The following is an 18,564-nucleotide window of genomic DNA, read 5'->3' as shown; positions in this document are numbered from 1 at the left end:
ATTTCGATGTTGTACCTAATTATATAAATTGAATCAGGAGGCCAGTGTTGGGTAAGTTACTTTAAATAAGTAATATATTACAAATTACAATATATTTACATAATTTATATTACAAATGACGACTACTGAACAATTGTAATTTCATTACATTACTAATTACTTAATATAAAAAGTAATCAGATTACTTATTACTTTAAAGTTACTTTTAAAACATAAAATACGCTAATAAAAATACAAAACAAACTGCAGCTCTTTCAGCAATTTAATACTTACTGAGAAACATTACAATGGGTTAATCACAGCAGTTTGACGTATTCACAAGACTTAAAGAGATAGTTCACCCAAAACTTACAATTCTGTCATTATTCACTCGATCCAAACCAGTTCGTCTTTTTTTAACACACAAGACATTTAGAGGAAAACTGTACACCTGTAACCACTGACATTCATAGTATGCAAAAGCACTGCAGTGTTTGGGTTTTCTGTGCGTGTCCGAGGTAATTAGCCTAGCGAAATATGTATATTTCATACAAAGTATGAAGCTGATTGATCAGTTGCGAGCATGCGCAATATGCGCTCCAAATATGTGTGTGTGTAAGCTGCACACCTTCATTTTAAATAACGAACTTGCTCATGCAAAAGACGTGATATGTGAACAGCCCCATACGCAGCTAAGTTTCTCTTCACATTCAGAAGATATCTTCACTCCCAATCCGCTGTGTTTTTGGGCGCTAATGTCCTCCTTGGTGATGAGTATTATTGTCGTTGATTGCTTTCTGTTCAAGTGCTTGAACAAGCTGCTGGTCAAGTTAAAAGCAGCGTAAAGCTCTTTAGAGATTGGACATAGACTGACTTTCACAGCAATATTTTAGTTTTTACGCTCAATGAAATCAAAGTAATGTCTGTACTTCCACTTGAAGAAGCAGCCGCTCTCGTCAGCAGCCATTTCAGCTCACGTTCTCCAGCAATTTAATAGTGAATGCTTGCAGTGGAAAACGTGATTTAAAAGAAGCATTTTTTCCTTCTAATGCTATATTTGTAATATAAGTAGACTTCAGTAACTGTAATCAAATCACACACAGTTAAAATGTAATTCGTTACATTACTGAGTTCCCCAAAAATGTCATTAGAATACAGTAACACATTACTGTGGAACGCCGTACACCCAACTCTGCAGGAGGCAAAATTGCAGATGACTACAATAATAAAAGCTTCAGATAATGTTGTTTGGTGAGGAACTCCATCTGTAAGTCCCACAATGAACCTGCTGTCAAAACTTCAGATGATGTTTCTTCATCCTAAAGCTGGTGAGGAGCTTTACACAAACTGATTGTGTTTGCGTGTCTGAGTAGACTAGACGAGTGGCCAAAACTCAGTTTCTCTTCAGCCTGAATCCTCTCCTGCAGTTCCAGTTCTTGAGTCTTCAGGTCTTCACACACTTAATGCACAAACACAGACTCTAAGATGTCTGTTCAGCTTTGAAGCCTTAAAAAATGCTGTGTTTTGTTTATTTGTAATTTGTCTCTGCAGTGTGGATCAGCACATGTTTGTTAAGGTTTGATAATCGGGTGAAACTCTTCCCACACTGAGTACATGTGTACGGTTTCTCTCCAGTGTGAGTCCTCTCATGTGTTTTCAGCAATCCTGAATCTCTGAATGATTTGCTGCAGTGTGAACACACGCAGGGTTTCTCTCCAGTGTGGATCATCTGGTGTCGTTTCAAGTCTCCAGCTCGAATAAAACTTCCCCCACACTCAAAGCAGACAAACTCTCTCACACCAGTGTGGATCTGCTGATGTTTTCTCAAACATGACTGCTGGGTAAAACTCTTTCCACACTCAGAACAGGAATAGGGTTTCTCCTTTGTATGAAGTCTGAGATGTTTCTTCAACTCGTAAGGCCTCAGAAATGTTTTGCCACAATGATCACACTTGTGTGTTTTCTCCTTAGTGTGGATCATCTTATGTGAATTCAGGTTTCCTGAATGATTGAATCTCTTGTCGCAGTGTGAACACTTGTATGGTTTCTCTCCAGTGTGGGTCCTCATGTGAATCTTGAGATTGTATTTGCAACTGAAACTCTTTACACACTGAATGCAGGTGAAACATGTCACAGCTGTTCTTTCCACTGAAAAATGATCTTCAGTGTTTGTATGAGTTTCTTCTTCACTCTTGACATGATGTTTCTCCTCGTCTTCACTCAGTTCTTCACTCTCCTCCTTCACGATCACTTCTGTAAATTAATAAGTCATATTTTATTAGTCTCGTTTGTATCCGTACAGTAATATGATCATGAATTAGGGCTTATGTGTTTGGCTGAGATGTGTAAGTGGTCAATTATGTTTGCAACTTGGCTTTTAAACACTAAATATAGTTACTTGGCCCCTTTAAATGTGTCATACACTTAAAGATGTACTCTCAGTAGGCACGGTTGCCATAAAATTAAGACCTGTCATCAATGACCGATGCCATTTTCAAAATGTGACTGTGCAAGAAGTGGATGTGTTTGTGGTTGGGTGGTTAATTTTGGTATTAGCTCTTTCTTAGTTTAAAATAAAAAAAAAAACTGTCAAAAAAGTTTATATGGTGCGTGAAGAAGCCCCCTTGGCTCATGTCAAAAGATTCAAACCCAAAGCCTGCAGGCCAAAATCCGGCCAGCCATGTCATTTTATGAGGCCCACAAGAGCAGAAGATTAAAGAGTCCCTATTATGGATTTAAAAAAATTACCTGTTATGCAGTCTGTAACACAGTTCTACAGGTGCTTTCACACCTAGACTTTAGTTTCGGAATCAGTCTCGTTTGCCCACGTAGCACAGTTCGTTTGGCACATGTGAATCCAGCAATCACGCTCGGATCTGTGCCAAAACAATCGCCTCATTCAGGTGATCTCTGCTCGATTGAAACAAACTCTGATTGTAGCGAGAAAGTGATACGATCCGAGCCCGATTATATTACAGTGTTTTATGGATATGTAATAGGCATATGGCTATATGAAGAGAGAATTATGAGTAGGGCGGGAGATCATTCCAGACATCCCAAGTCTCCCAGAAGTTCCGAAATGTCCGCAAACGAGTGATAATCTCCCGGAAATTGTGCGTCTCCCTCCCGGTACTCAAATAGGCTGCACACCCATCTCACTCCTCCCCACCGCATCCGTCCTCGCTCATCAGACACGTCGCGCACCCCATCAAACACCACCAAACCCAGTGGTCTTTACATCGTTTATATTGTTTTATTGCTCCTCGTTATAACTTAAAAATATGGACGCATGACAGCTGAGCGGGACGCTGCAAAATAAACCCTGACACTCTGACCAATGTGAGGAGAGTTTACTCACACGTGACTTGTTTTGGTTCTTTTAGTCCATTTAGAAACTTTGCCGTGTGAAACCGAACCACACCAAGAACAAAGAGCAACAATCGAACAATTTTAATCCCTGTTTCCGAACAACTGAATGATACACAGGTGTGAAAGACCAAAAGAGCTAAAACAAGTCACGTGTGAGTAAACTCTCCTCACATTGGTCAGAGTGTCGGGGTTTATTTTGCAGCGTCTCGCTCAGCTGTCAGGAGAGGTGGTGGTTTGGTGGTGATTGACAGGGTGCGCGGGCGCGGCATGTCCCAGGAGAGACGCGGTGGGGAGGGGTGAGAAGGGTGCGCGACGATGCCTATTTGAGGACCGGGAAGGAGACGCGAGATTACCGGGAGATCATCACTCATTTACGGGCATCCGGAGACTCACGAAACTTCCCGCCATACTCATAATTCTCTCTTCATATAGCCGTAAGCCTATTACATATCCATAAAACACTGTGATATAACCGCGCTCGGATCGGATCGCTTTCTCACTGTAATCGAAGGGTTTGTTTCAATCGAGCCTAGACCACCTCATTCAAGCGATCTTGGAGCGATTACTTTGGCACGGAACAGAGCGCGACTGCCCTGTTCACATATGCCAAACGAACCACGCTAACTGGGCAAACGAGACACGTTCCGAAACAAAAGTGTAGGTGTGAAAGCACCCTTAGTGAAAGAAAACATTCAGCAGAGGTTTACATTTGAAAGTGCACCATGTTTAAAACTATTTAGTCTCAAAAAAGAGGCAACCGATTTGAAACATTGTCATATATGAGGCGTTACCGTACGTTCACACCGGAAGCAGCAAGAGCGTCAAAGTAGTCATTCATTTTCAATGAGAGTCGGCAGCAATAAGTGGCAAGGAGCAGCGTGGCGCATCTTCGCTGGTTTGGCCGTCAAGGAGAGTTGAAATCAAGTCAACTTTATGGTAATGAGCAATGATGCGGTCCGGTGGCAACCAATCAGAATGAAGAAGTCCACCGCTTGGGAGAAACTCAGAGAACACAGACCTGTGAACTTTGGTTCTGACCACAGTTGTTCCCAAGGGTTTGATTTTTGTGGTCGCCGGATTTCCAATTATTTAGGTTTTCTTACAGGCACGTGCATTAAATAAGTTACTGGCGAGTTACTGATGTGCATTAATGTTATATATATATATATATATATATATATATATATATATATAGGATATTTCAGACATATGGACATATTAAATAATTAAATAGAGCAAAGCCACACGTAACTTGATCTTCCATTGTTAAATGAGTTTGATAAGAAGTGCACAACATTTTTATGCTAGAATCATCTTTTATGCAGGAATGTAACTGATATGCTGCAGCGGCCCCTTTAAATGTGAGATTAATGTAGTAAACTTTGACGCTCTCGCCGCCGGAGCTGAAGGCAGACAGTGTTGTCGCCAGGGTGGCCAGAGCGACCTTGGACGCTTTCGCCGCTTTCGGTGTGAACGCACAGTAAGAACTGGAAAAACCCGCCCTTGCCTTCGCGCACTACACTAGTGTTTGACTGTGAGATGCAGCTGTGATGAATACTGAACATTAGCATCAGTTTAGCTGTAACTTGGTCTGCACAATTAATCAGAATAAAATGGTTATCTTGGTTTGAACCTCCACACGATCTTAATGCAGCATTTCTATGATTCTGCCAATGATATTTTCAAAGTCAGGAGAGAAGCATGGAGGACGCACAAATCTTTGTGTTTTATATATGTTGCTTAGCAACATGAACACCTCCAAATGATGTTGACAATGTCACATACAGTATTTATAAAGTATAATTTAGCCAGAGATATAATTTCTGTCTTCATGTAATGACGGCCGCAAAATCACATGTGAGCTGACTGTGAGCTGTTGTTCGGCTTAGTCCCTTTTTTAATCTGAGGTCGCCACAGCGGAATGAACCGCCAACTTATCCAGCATATGTTTTATGCAGCGGATGCCCTTCCGGCCGCGACCCAACACTGGGAAACTGCATAGGCTGTTTATGACAGGTAATACAGTTGAAAATAGCGTTCAGTTTGTAGCAGAGAGCAATTGTTTGAGAGCTGCATGGAAGTATGATTTGCATGTGCTTTTTTTTCTTAAAGTGATGACAGCCATGACATGAGCAGCACTCTGCTGCGAAAGCGAAACTGAAAGTGCGCACATCATTTAAATGAGCATATCGGATTTTAGAGTTATGATTAAGACAAGCATTTGATGTTTTTTTTTCTTTCATATCGAACAGAAAGTGTTGTACATCAGAATAAATGTTTAACAATGTCCGTATAACTACTCTAGCCTAGATAACGCTACAATGCAATGCAGGAGGGAGTCTGATAATAAATGTCTCATTTTATTTTAGTAAAAAAGTAGTCTATTAATTTGGCCAACAACAGATTGCAAGCATATGTGTCAAAAACATTGGTCACTGTATGAACTCTAAGATGTTTCTTAAGCTCTAAAGCCTTAAAAATGTATTCGTGACTTCTCTGTCCAGTGTGGCTCAACACATGTTTATCAATAGATGATGATCCTTACAGAGTACATGTGAACGGTTTCTCTCCAGTGTGAACACTCTGGTGTGTTTTCAGGTGTCCTGAATGTCTGAATGTTTTGTCGCAGTTTGAACACACGTACGGCATCTCTTCAGTGTGAATCATCTGGTGTCGTCTCAAGTCTGCAGATTTATTAAAACTCCTCTCACACTCAGAGTACACAAACTCTCTCACACCAGTGTGGATCTGCTGATGTGCATTTAAATGTGACTGATGTCTAACTATTTATACACTGAGAGCATAACTAAGGCTTCTCATTTGTATGACTTCTTAGATGGACCCTCAGCTGTGAAGGCCTCAAAAAAGCTTTGCCGCATTGATCACATCTGTGTGTTTTCTCTCCGGTGTGGAGCGGCATGTGTTTGTTAAGGTGTGATATTTTTGTGAAACTCTTCCCACACTGAGTACATGTTAAGGGTGTCTCTCCAGTGTGGGTTGTTTTGTGATATTTAAGGGAACTAGCTAGACTGAATCTCTTGTCGCAGTGTGAACACACGTACGGTTTCTCTCCCGTGTGAATCCTCTGGTGCTGTTTCAAGTAATCAGCTCTAGTAAACGCCTTCTTACACTCAGAGCAGACAAACTCTCTCACACCAGTGTGGATCTGCTGATGTTTTCTTAAACTTGACTGCACTCCAAAACTCTTTCCACACTCAGAACATGAGTACAGCTTTTCCTTTGTGTGAACTCTAAGATGATTCTTCAGCTCTGAAGGCCTCAAAAAAGTTTTGCCGCACTGATCACATGTGTGTGTTTTCTCCCCAGTGTGGATCTTCATGTGTGAATTCAGGTTTCCTGAATGATTGAATGTCTTGTCGCAGTGTGAACACTTGAAGGGTTTCTCTCCAGTGTGGATCATCATGTGACGCTTGAGATCGTATTTAGAGCTTAAACTCTTTCCACACTGAGTGCAGGTCAAACCTTTTATGTCCGTTCTTTCCATTGAAACACCATGTTCAGTGTTTGGTTCAGTTTTGGTTTCACTTTTGACATGATGCTTCTCCTCATCTTCACTCAGTTCTTCACTCTCCTCCTTCACCACCACATCTGAAAATGAATGAGTTACATTTTAAGGCCCAATCCCAATTCGATTTTTGTACTTCTACCCCTTGATCCTTAAAGGTTCAGGACACCCTGGAGAACTTTTTTTTTTATATTAACAGATGTGTGTGTGTTGAGCATCAGTTAAGACAATAGCCCCTTTCACACAGTGATACCGGTAAATTTCTGGAAAATTTCCGAAACGACTTTACCGGTATATTGAAAAAAGCGCTGTTCACACAGGCGAGGACGTTACGGAAATTTTCCGGAAAAGAGCATTCACACATCCATTCCAAAATACCGGTAAATTCTGACATTATTCACCACAAATGAGCTTTAAACGGCTGCGCTTGTATTTGTAAACATTTGACTAAATTACAAACTCTGTGGATGATCAATATTGTGAACAGCTTTCGCAGGATCACTTTCGCATGTCGAGATGTTCATAATATGTGCGTGTGCAGGCGCTCACAGGCTGTTTCATAGGCGCACGCAAAGCTTGAAGGTAAACAAACAACGGCTTATCATAAGCATCTCATCGATGATTATTTACACAGTTGGCATTAAGAAGAACATATAAACGTGATCTGACTAACTTCTAGCAGCTAAACGCGTCTGGAAACATATTCAAAGGCTTTTATCCTCACAAACCGCGCGGACGTAAATGCGTCTGACTGTTGTGATTGGCTAAAGCAGGTGTCTCACGTCAGCACGTTCTAGACGTGCACGCGCTTATTACGGCAATCTTCCTTCTGCATTCACACAACGCAGCATTCCGGCAAATTGCCGGTAATGTTACAACTTCTCTTTCCGGAAAATAGCCAGAACGAATTTACCGGTATTTTCAAAAAGGACCTATTCACACATACAACCTTTCCGGAAAATTGCCGGAAATTTTCCGGAAAGGTCTGTATGTGTGAAAGGGGCTAATGTTAGCACCTGTCAGCTTTAATTGTGGGGAAAACTGGATCATTTTGAGCTTTTGTCAGCTAATTTCAGCTTCCGGGTTTAAAATGATTTTTGGGGCGGGATCAAAATCAGCGACGTAGCGCAGAACTGCAAGTGCAATGATGACGCGTCGGTTTCTCATTATTATTCATAGCGGAGTTTTCTTATCCTATGAGAAGAGCCAGCTGCTTGATTATTCATGAGAGCGTGCTTTCCGAAGGCAGACCTGCCAGTTTCAAGCAAGCTGTGACACACAGACCAACGGCACGTAGCCGTTCATGAAGGCTCGAATGTGTTTGTTTCCATGATCCACGGGGTTTGTTGCATGTTTTTCCCCCGCGATCCTGTCAGGGCCGATCATACAGCAAAGCTGTGTGTGTGCTGCAAGCATTTTTGTCGGGAGAGCAGCACGAGAATTAGAGAATGGCGGACGCTGTCTTTTATCAGGAGTTCGTTCACATTCAGACACATCGCCGTGCTGCTGTGTTTGCCTAAATCCTCCAGATTACCATCAGGGCTAATGGTTAAAATAGGCACGTCAGGAGACCTGCTGCACTGAGTCTGCATTCAAGATCTATAATTTAGACACGGGGATCGAGGGAGAACCCTCATTTATAGTGTTTACATAAACACACTTATCTTTATAATGATATAAGTTGTGGTTATGTGTTTATGAAATTACGAATAACAAATGTTGCAGGGCATTAAATTACTATTTATTTCTTTGCATTTTAACGTTGTAAACTATAAACTCATGCGTCTCCTCACTGTTTGTGTCTCAGTTTGTGAGCTAACTGTCAACAACAGTTATTCGCTCCCCTTCTCCCCTGCTGGCCACGCCCACTCCTGCCCAATGCTCGCGGAGCTCCACGCCCATTAATCATCGATCTTTTGAAAAAATTCTGAAGTAGACTTTAACCGAAAGTGGGGGGTGTCATGGCCCTTTAAAACTAGTGTGAATGGGAAGGGCTTCAAAATTACCCCTAAGAATTGGGACAGCACTACAGCACCTGCACACCACGTCATCATATGTCATCGCGTTCTCTTGCTTCATGTGTGGTCAGACGATGGCGACCGCTGTAGTGATTCCACTTGTGTTATTTTTTGGTATTTATCTTCAGGAAATCACTGAATGCATATATCATGTTATCATAACGATCTAATGTGGGACTAAGATCGTAACTGTACAGCGTATTTACACAGTGGCTATAATCATAATAATAATAATAATAATAATTCCTTACATTTCGATAGCGCTTTTCTGGGCACTCAAAGCACTTTACACAGTGGGGGGAATCTCCTCATCTACCACCAGTGTGCAGCATCCACCTGGATGACGCAACGGCAGCCATTTTGCGCCAGACCGCACACCACACACAAGCTGATTGGTGGAGAGGAGACAGTGATGCAGCCAATTGAATATGGGGAGGGTTAGGAGGCCATGATGGACAAAGGCCAGTGGGCAGATTTGGCCAGGATGCCAGGTTTAAACCCTTATTCTTTTCGAAGGACATCCTGGGATTTTTAACGACCACAGAGAGTCGGGACCTCGGTTTAACGTCTCATCCGAAAGACGGCGCTCACTGAGCAGTATAGCGTCCCCGTCACTATACTGGGGCATTAGGACCCACACAGACCGCAGGTTGGGCGCCCCCTGCTGGCCTCACTAACACCACTTCTGGCAGCAACCTAGCTTTCCCATGTGGTCTTCCCTCCAGGTACTGACCGGGCGCAGCCCTGCTTAGCTTCAGGGGGCGACCATGTGAGAGTTGCAGAGAGCTAGCTGCTGGCTAATCATCAATGTAAGCACAACAAAACAACACTAACATTATATCAGACACTGTAAACAGCACATTCCCAGCCCCTAGACTTCTCTGACAGGGTGTTTAAGTGTCATCAAGTGTCAGAATGTTGTTGGACTGCTGTAGAAGAGTTATGATTATGGATTATAGATCGCAAAATTTAGCGTTGTTTATTAGCAATTTTTTAAAAGCATGACAATAAAAAACGAACACGCTTATGAATATATTAAAAATGTGTGTTTGTTATACCAATTCATAATAATGACAAAAAAATACTCATTTGTGGATCTCCTGATGAATTTTCTTACCCCTTGGTTTCGAGTGTGATCTTCGAGTGTTCGAAGGGCTATTCACCCCTTCCCCTTAGCCCTATGCCTATTCAAGATAAAGAGAATTTGGACACCCCTACCCCCTGACGTGAACATGCAAAACGAGGGGGAAGGGCTAAGGGGTAGAATTGGGATGGGGCCTAAAAGTCTAGTTTTTATCCATACAGTCAAATGATCATGAATAATGTGTTTGGCTGAGATGTGTAAGACCTTCATAGATATGACACATTTAGGCCCCGTTTACACTAATGCGTTTTAGTTTGAAAACGCATAAGTTTTGCTACGGTTACGCCATCCGTCCACACTACGCTGGAGTTCTCGAGCGCCGAAAACTGAGCTTTTTGAAAACGCTGGAGAGGCCGTTTTTATTCTGAAACGCTGCTGCTCCGTCTCAGTGTGGATGGGGAAAGACGGAGACATCTGAAAACGGAGGCGGGGCTGCAAACGTTCGCCTATCTGATTGGGGCTTTTCCTCAATATTAAGTAGCCCACACACAGTTCAGTCTCGCATCCTCTTCTTGTAAGTTAAGACTTCGCAAGTTTGATCAAGGCGGCAGTCTCCCCCTTCTCAGTTTGATATGGAAAACATACCGAGGACACGGGTAAATCTTCAAAGGGAACAGTGTACTTCATAACTTCATTCACATCACCCTGGCTACGTTGTTTCACTTTCTCAACAATAAAATGTAAACATGATTTAAGGAACTGCCTATTTTCTTTTTAATATTAGCAACTTAACAGACAGCAGACATGTTGAGGCGTCGTGCTGCATATATGAGCGTCATCTTCACTGTGTGGATATTTATAACAAAACGGAGCCGATAACAACTGCCTCCTTTCAATTTCAGTGAAAATACGAAACACAGCCTCTCTTCTGCTGAATATCAGTTTTAATAATCGATAATTATAAAAGTATAACATACAATAAGTTTATACATTGTAGGAAATAAAGACGAGCGATCAGTCAATGTACCTGGATTAATCATTAACTTATCTTTGCGCTTAACCAAAACATGTTACCCGTGAACAAGTAACTTAATAGATTCCAATGACCAAAGTCAGGGAATTGGCCTATGTCGTTAGATAAAGACAACAACATGAATGAAATATCACGTTTAGCAAATATAGTGAGATTAGATCCAGCGGGAGATGCTTGATGAGCAGTCCGACAAGCAGAGCTCTCATCTGGGTAGAAATGCTGGAGCGCTTGCCCGAGAGTGTGTGTGTGGTCACGTGATGTGCGTTTTCAGCGTTTTGGTGTGGACGGAGAGCTGTTCAGAAACGCTGGGTAAAACGCGAGTGTGGACGCGGATCGTTTTCATTCTACAACGCTGTTTTAAAACTAAAACGCACTAGTGTAAACGGGGCCTTAGGGATGTACCCTCAGTAGGCATGGTTGCTTTGAACAGACAGCGGGCGCAATTGCCACCATTTTCAAAAGGTGACTTATGCAAGAACTGGATGTGTTTGTGGTTTGGTAGCTGTTTTTGGAAATTATTTGCTTTTTTCAAAGCTAAAAATATAAAAAGTGTCAATAAATGCCTCGACATTGAGTGAAGAAGCCCCATTGTTCATGTCAAGGGTGTCAAACTTAAGGCTCGCAGGTCAAAATCCTTTTATGAGGCCCACAAGGGCAAAAGATCAAAGAGCCCCATTATGGGTTCATATCTTACAAGCAGTGCAGAATCTCTGGTGTTTGATGAATTTGATAATTCTACGCTCTTGCCACAATCAACTGATCTTACACCAACGTGATACACTGCTTTCGCTTTTATGTCAATGGACCAAACACCTCTAAGGAGCTTGTGGTCGATTTTCTAAATAATTTTCCCACTGTGTAAATATTACTGAATGTTTGTAGCTGTTATTAAGTGGTTTTATTGTTAAGAATAGAGTAAGAATAGAGGTCCGTTCTTCGTACGTGGATTACTCAGTTAGCTGGATTTGGATATTGACGATTTGACACGATCCAGGATCGTTTTGTTCTTCAAAGCTGATCCGAGAGTTGTTGTCATGGCAACAGTTCTGCTAGCTCAAACCTGATCGGGAGCAGGTTCAATTCATATAAACAGGATTAGATCGGCTCAGTTCAAGCAAAGATAATACTGAAAGTATGTGCCGAATTCTGATATTTTCTTACAGTAGTTATATACACTTGGGAAAAGGGTAAATATTTTTTTAACTATAAAGTTATGGTTATTAATAAAATAAATAAAGTTATACATATTAATAAAACTTATGCAATCTGCACCCTCGAAATGAAAGTACAAAGACTGCCACCTGGTGGTGCAAAGAGAAAACTTATTGATAAGAACTTTTTAGATCGCTTTAGTACAAATTGTGTATAATAGAAATGCACAATATGTGACTTTTTTAAAGCAATAATACATTTATGCAGTCATAAACATGTTTTGATAGTTAATATGCCAGTGATTTGATGCTTCACCAAAGTTGCAGACGCCTTTACTAATATCCAAACGCTTTTGTAAACAACCAGTTATTCTTTACACTGATTAAAAAACGGCTACTATAATAAAGAAAATCTTTTCTAAATGTAGAACTAAATACATTGATATGCATTGAAATACATGATGAATTTGACACATGAAAGTGTAAAGCCTGCAGCTCACAACAAATATGGAAGGTTATTGTGTGTCATATTTAACAAACCGTTTACTGCTAATTTGATGTAATTTTGCTCACATGGATAATTGAATATTAATCAGATGATGTCATTACGCTGCTGTGCCGTCAGCCAATCATTGCATTGCTGATCATGATTTCGAGGATGGATAGATCTGTCCTTCACAACACACGCAGCGATCTCAGATCAGTTCATCCAGACATTCTAATCTGATTCGCGAACTTGTTTGAAGAACCAAATTAGCCAGAGATCAGTTATCAAGTGGAACAGATCCAGGATCTGCCAAATCATCTTAGATCATTTAAGCGAGGTACGAAGAACAGACCCCTGGTGTTTAACTGCATTGCTTTAATGATTCTCTGCACTGGGCTCACACATATACTCTAGACGAGGCACTGCTGTTGAGCTGTGGTGGGTGTGTGATCTCACGTTGAACGCAGTTGACCAATCACAACAGACTGGGTCACCAAGATATGACCTTTTATAATGCATAATAGGGGCTCTTTAACATCTGATGCGATTAACTATTTATGCGAGTGGAGATTGCATACACAGTCAGCGCAAGAACGTGAATGATGCTAAATGTGTGACGGGTTTGCATGTTATGCACTGAATTTCCTTCAATCATGTCTTCCGCTCAAGTTCAAGGTAATAAACTTAGATTCACATGCTGCGAAAACATCCTGTGAGTAATCTAGAGCGAGTGATGTAGTGTGTGTGTAAACTGCTGGTGCTGAGAAGAGTGCACGATAGAGCAAAGCTGGTACTGATACTAACCAAAAGCAAGATCGTATTGCTTTTTTAAAATATTGCAATATTGATGCTTATAAAAAGATTGATATTTCAGAAACTAGTGTGAAGGTTTATTTAATATTAATCATGTGATTAGCATAGAAGTATCTTGTGCTTGTTACTGGTTGAATTGAACAAGTTGTCAAATTGGAATCATGACACTGAGAATCAACAGTATCTGAACACACCGACACTCATCAGTCACTGACGGAGAAAACTCAAGCTTATTCACAGAGAGACCTGGAGATTGGTCAGTTTCACTGCGGTCAGTGAGTGTCCAGTTTTCTCCAGTTATGATCAATACAGCAGCGAAAACGAATGTCAGATTAAAGAGTGATGAATAAACACAAACCTATTAGTTCTTCAGTCTCTTCCTGTTTAATTCTGCAGGGTTCTGGATCACTCATCTTCTCACTGTCCTTCAATAAACTCTGTCTTTGTCTTTCACTGATGGCGGCAGAGCTTCAGGAGAAGAAACAGAGAAATCTGATTTATTTACACTGAGGAAATGAACACATTATGATGTTATATCTTGTGTGATTCAGTATGTGATTTGCTCATGTCAGGTGATTACAATAAAACTAACTTACATTTGTAGATCTGAATATTGATGAGCCTCAGACTATAAACACTCATTAAACAGCAGCGGATCAGCTCATTTTAGACAGAGTGTTTAATGGATGAGCTCATCACTCCTATAATTAATTAAACCAATTGTATTTGCCAAAAATATTTAATGTTTGCATCAAACTTCACACTTATTTATTTCCATTGTTTTCCTTCAGATACGTTTGCGATATTACTAATACAAAGCTCATGAACTCAAACACACAAACACAGTAAAACCAAAACACATTCACTCATATGTTCCTCTCAGAGCTCCTCTCTGCCTGCTGTATTGTTTTGGTCAGCAGACACACAGATAGAGGTGAACTCAATGCAGAAACTAGTCGCAGATTGTCGCTTTAATAAACTGTAAAGTGTGTTTTATTGTTGTGTAAACAGAAGAAAAGGCGTCAACGACTCACCTCAGCTCTGAAGACTCGACGCTGAATGAACGCGTCAGCGCTGACGTCATCGCGGCGGGCCGGAGCAACGGAGAAGCAACAAAAACGCACCAGATTCTAAGCTGACAAGCCAAAGCAATTGCTAATGTTGACAAAACAAATCGAAAAAACCCACCTTACTCAATCATTCGAGTTGAATCTTTTAATAAGGCATGTAAAACGTTCTGTATTTACCAAATTTAAAGGTGCAGTAAGTTACCTTGACACCCAGTGGTTGAACAAGGTTTTGCACACGTGATTCAAAACTCATTCACTCTGATAAGTTTTTTCTGTCTTTTTTTCTTTTATTTTTTATTAACAATACAGAATTATACAGTAATATACATACATATATATATATATATATATATATATATATATATATATATATATATATATATATATATATATACATACATGCACACACACACACACACATATATACACACACACACACACATATATATATATATATATATATATATATATATATATATATATATATATGTCAGAATTTAAATAAAAACATTCAGTAATTGAATATTATACTCCTTAAGAATATTATTAGAAGTCTTCTTTGCTTTTTTTTAATTAACAATAGGAAATGAACAAAATGTTGGCTTTGATCCAGTCCATTTTTATGTATATGAAACTTTGCCATGATAATAAAAAGTTGTACTAGAAAGGTACAGTTTTTACATGTATTGACATAATAAGTGCAAATATCAAAATTGTGTAACTTGAATACAATATTTGTTTTCCTTCGAAGAACATTTTCCACATCCACCCAGAAAATCCTTGTGAATACACAATTAGAAAACATATGGACGATAGATTCCTTGTCCTTGCAACAAAAATCACAGGAATAATCGATATCCAAATTAAATCTCTCCAAAACCTCTTTAGCTGGATCTATAAAATCTAAAATTCTACACATATCTGCTTTTACTTTATTCATACAATTATTTCATAAGAACGCCAACCTTTTTTCCAATTTATATTCATGAATAAATCAGTACATTTTAGACTATTAAATATATAACTGTATTACCTGTTATAATACTTCTGGACTGTCAGGAGGTGCTGTCACTTGAGGGCAGCTTTGAGTGGCAGGCGAGCGGCTGGCGACACTCAGAGGCTCTGGGCACTGTGGGTTGCCTCCGGGCCTTGCTCCTCCTGCGTCTTAAGGCTAATTTATACTTCTGCATCAAACACCGGCGTATGCTACGCCGCTGACGCATAGCCCTTCGCCGTGGCCGTCGCTGACATGCATCTCTCAAAAAATGTAACTACACGTCGCAACGACACGTAGCGCAAGCTCTGTGATTGGTCGGCTTGGTAGCGCTGACGAGTCTGGGCGGGACTGATGGAGCGATTGTTTACAAGTGTGGAGTCCCGTGAAGGAGCTCCGGATGGAAAGTTTTGTTTTGTGTTTACCTCATAGTTAAAGTTGTTGCCCGTCCGCCGGTTCCTGCCTTAAAATGAGCGAGTTTGAGCAACTTGTACATCCCGGACGTGTTCAGGAAAAGCAAAGCAGCAGCGAAGAAACATGACACAAAGGAAAATAAACACCTCAATGCCCACTAGCGTTTCGAAAGTGTTAATGCAGACCAACAGAGACAGCGGACAGAAGTATAAATGCACAGCTACGCGTGTTGCATGCGCCGTGGGTTACGCCGGTCACTTGACGCAAAAGTAGAAACCAGGCTTTACTGGAAGTTGTGACTTCTGTGTGATGTGTCGTCATCGCTACTGCTTTCAGACATCTTATCCTGCCTTAATGGGTTCTTGCGACTGGATGCACTGGGTAAAGTCTAGATCGGATATGCAATTGGCCAGAAGTGCGATATGCACATTAATATAGCAGATTGTTTTTTTTTGACACAGTATAACAATAATTCATATTTTTAGTGCTGTGATGGTTGGGTGTAGGATTGGGGTAGGCCAGGAGTCACCAATCTCGTTCCTGGAGGTCCGGTGCCCTGCAGGTTTTAGCTCCAACTTGCCTCAAAACACCTGCATGGGTGTTTCCAGTATACCTAGTAAGAGCTTGATTAGCTTGTTTAGGTGTGTTTGATTAGGGTTGGTACTAAACTTTGCAGGACACCGGCCCTCTAGGACCGACTTTGGACATGCCTGCCTTAACTGTGAAATCTGGTGTTTGTGAGTTTTCAGGAAGAAAAATGTCATTGAGGTGTACAACTCTCTCTTAAAGGGCACCTAGGTTACCCCTTTTTTCAGATTTAATATAAGAGTTTTGCGTCTCTAGAATGTGTATTTAAAGTTTCAGCTCAAAATACCCATCAGATTTTTCATTATACCTTTTACAAGATCCTGTTTCATACTTATTTCCACCAGGGGATGGTTTTATCGTACTGCGCCTTTAAGACGAGTCTTCCCCGCCTACTGTTTCTACGACCCTTCCCACGTGCTAATCTCCTCCCTCGGCTGGGTCAGACAATAGACAGACTTAAAGGAAGAAGGTCTCACGTAGCGTTTGTGAGAAATACTACAGTAAGAACTTTACAAACTTAATCAGTATTTGTTGTGAAGTTGCATTGAGTCACATGCAATATCGTTTCCAAGTTCACTTGTAACAGGGTTAAAATAATGTTTATTGTCTTTCACCAAAATGGCTTACTTTGTTTATTTTGTGGTTGTTGGGAGACCTCTTGTGGCAACAGTGTGTAATTGTTTCTTTCACCTTTCACCTGCAAAGCCCCGCCTACAGCAGAAATAGTTGCTGAATACAGAAAGGCGGTAGGTAAAATGTGATCCAGCTAAATGTGACAAATTTTGTATTTTAACACATATTAATAACACATACAAGCCCCAATACGAACATTAAGTGATGTTTTAGATTAAATCTGTCGAGTGATTGCCGTGTGTGACCAACTTTGTGTGGTTAAATTTGCTCATGCTATGTGTAGCTGGAATGATGACATTAATATGTGCAGGGGTGATGTCTTACTATTTGTTTGGTTTTTTTTAGATGCATGTTTAAATGCATACTGTTGCCAGAGGATGTGTATTTCTGTTACAGGTATGTTGAACTTTTGTAAATAAATAATGTTTTGTTAAAATGACGTTATGTGGCAATACAGCAGAAAATAATTGCTGAATACAGAAAGGCGATGCATGTTTAAATGCATACTGTTGCCAGAGGATGTATATTTCTGTTACAGAATAAACAACGCAGAACGCGGTTCTCTGTGTTTGCGTCATCAGAAAGAGAAGCGTTACACATGCACACACAAACACACAGGCCGACAAACAGAGCGCGCTTAGCTTTGCACTGTTTTTGCACACAAATGTGACAGGATACAGGCTAACCTCCACTGCTGTGTGGATGTCTGTTATGTTATTGTACAAAATAAACCCGATTTAATGTCCACAAACCGGGATTGAAGCGTCTTCTTTTATAATTGTTCTGACACGCGGCTGTGCTGATGAAGTAAAGCTGAAGTAAACCGCTGTAATTAATTACACACGTGCTCTGTTTTAAAAACACTTTAAACATGTGAAACTCACTCTTAATCACATTTGATGATGATTGCTGATCCTAGTGAACAGACCTTTTATTCCCGGTTGCTATGCGTATGTCTGCTTGGTCTTGTGGACATATACAGGTGACTACCGGGACATGTTAATGCGCGCAGCTGTCAATCAATTCTGTGGGCGGGGGGATCGCACACCTACGTAAAGTTGCAGTCGGTCTGAAAACCGCTCCAATTGGTCCACCGTTTTTATGTTGTTAAATTGAAAAAAAAAAGGACTGGGTGTGTTTATATCACCCCAATATGATGGTCTATACCAGTGGTTACCAAACTTGTTCCTGGAGGGCCGGTGTCCTGCAGATTTTAGCTCCAGCCCTAATCAAACACACCTGAACAAGCTAATCAAGCTCTTACTAGGTATACTTGAAACATCCAGGCAGGTGTGTTGAAGCAAGTTGGAGCTAAAACCTGCAGGGACACCGGCCCTCCAGGACCGAGATTGGTGACCCCTGGTCTATACACTATATATACACATATGTCTGTCCAAATAGCTTG

At 40.7% G+C, this 18,564-nt stretch overlaps 1 protein-coding gene across 11 annotated transcripts; it reads right to left on the bottom strand.

Moving 5' to 3' along the window:
* Window positions 1-244: 244 nt before the first annotated feature.
* Window positions 245-14,545, bottom strand: znf1174 (zinc finger protein 1174). 11 transcript variants are annotated; one of them, XR_015520978.1, is made up of 5 exons: window positions 14,495-14,545; window positions 13,819-13,928; window positions 6,411-6,957; window positions 802-2,232; window positions 245-716 (listed from the first exon to the last, which is right to left on the bottom strand). XR_015520978.1 is itself a non-coding variant. In XM_087302106.1 (5 exons), the coding sequence occupies exons 3-5, from the start codon at window positions 13,871-13,873 to the stop codon at window positions 2,208-2,210; spliced, it is 627 nt and encodes a 208-aa protein (XP_087158232.1). In that variant the 5' UTR covers window positions 13,874-13,928; window positions 14,057-14,161; window positions 14,495-14,536; the 3' UTR covers window positions 245-2,207.
* Window positions 14,546-18,564: the final 4,019 nt, after the last annotated feature.

Source organism: Danio rerio, chromosome 22 (assembly GCF_052040795.2).
Source record: "Danio rerio strain M-AB ecotype USA chromosome 22, GRCz13ab, whole genome shotgun sequence".
Classification (NCBI taxonomy): domain Eukaryota; kingdom Metazoa; phylum Chordata; class Actinopteri; order Cypriniformes; family Danionidae; genus Danio; species Danio rerio.
The sequence above is the reverse complement of the archived record's forward strand: the minus strand, read 5'-3'. Positions and strand labels throughout refer to the sequence as shown.

Bases quoted from the DNA above. Each gene is read 5' to 3' on its own strand.
- znf1174 (XM_087302101.1), bottom strand. From the start codon at position 14,544: ATGACGTCAGCGCTGACGCGTTCATTCAGCGTCGAGTCTTCAGAGCTG. The intron at 6,958-13,818 runs GTTTGTGTTTAT...ATTCATTTTCAG, and splicing joins AGAGACTGAAGAACTAATAG to ATGTGGTGGTGAAGGAGGAG. The intron at 2,233-6,831 runs GTTTGACCTGCA...ATTAATTTACAG, and splicing joins GGAAAGAACGGACATAAAAG to AAGTGATCGTGAAGGAGGAG.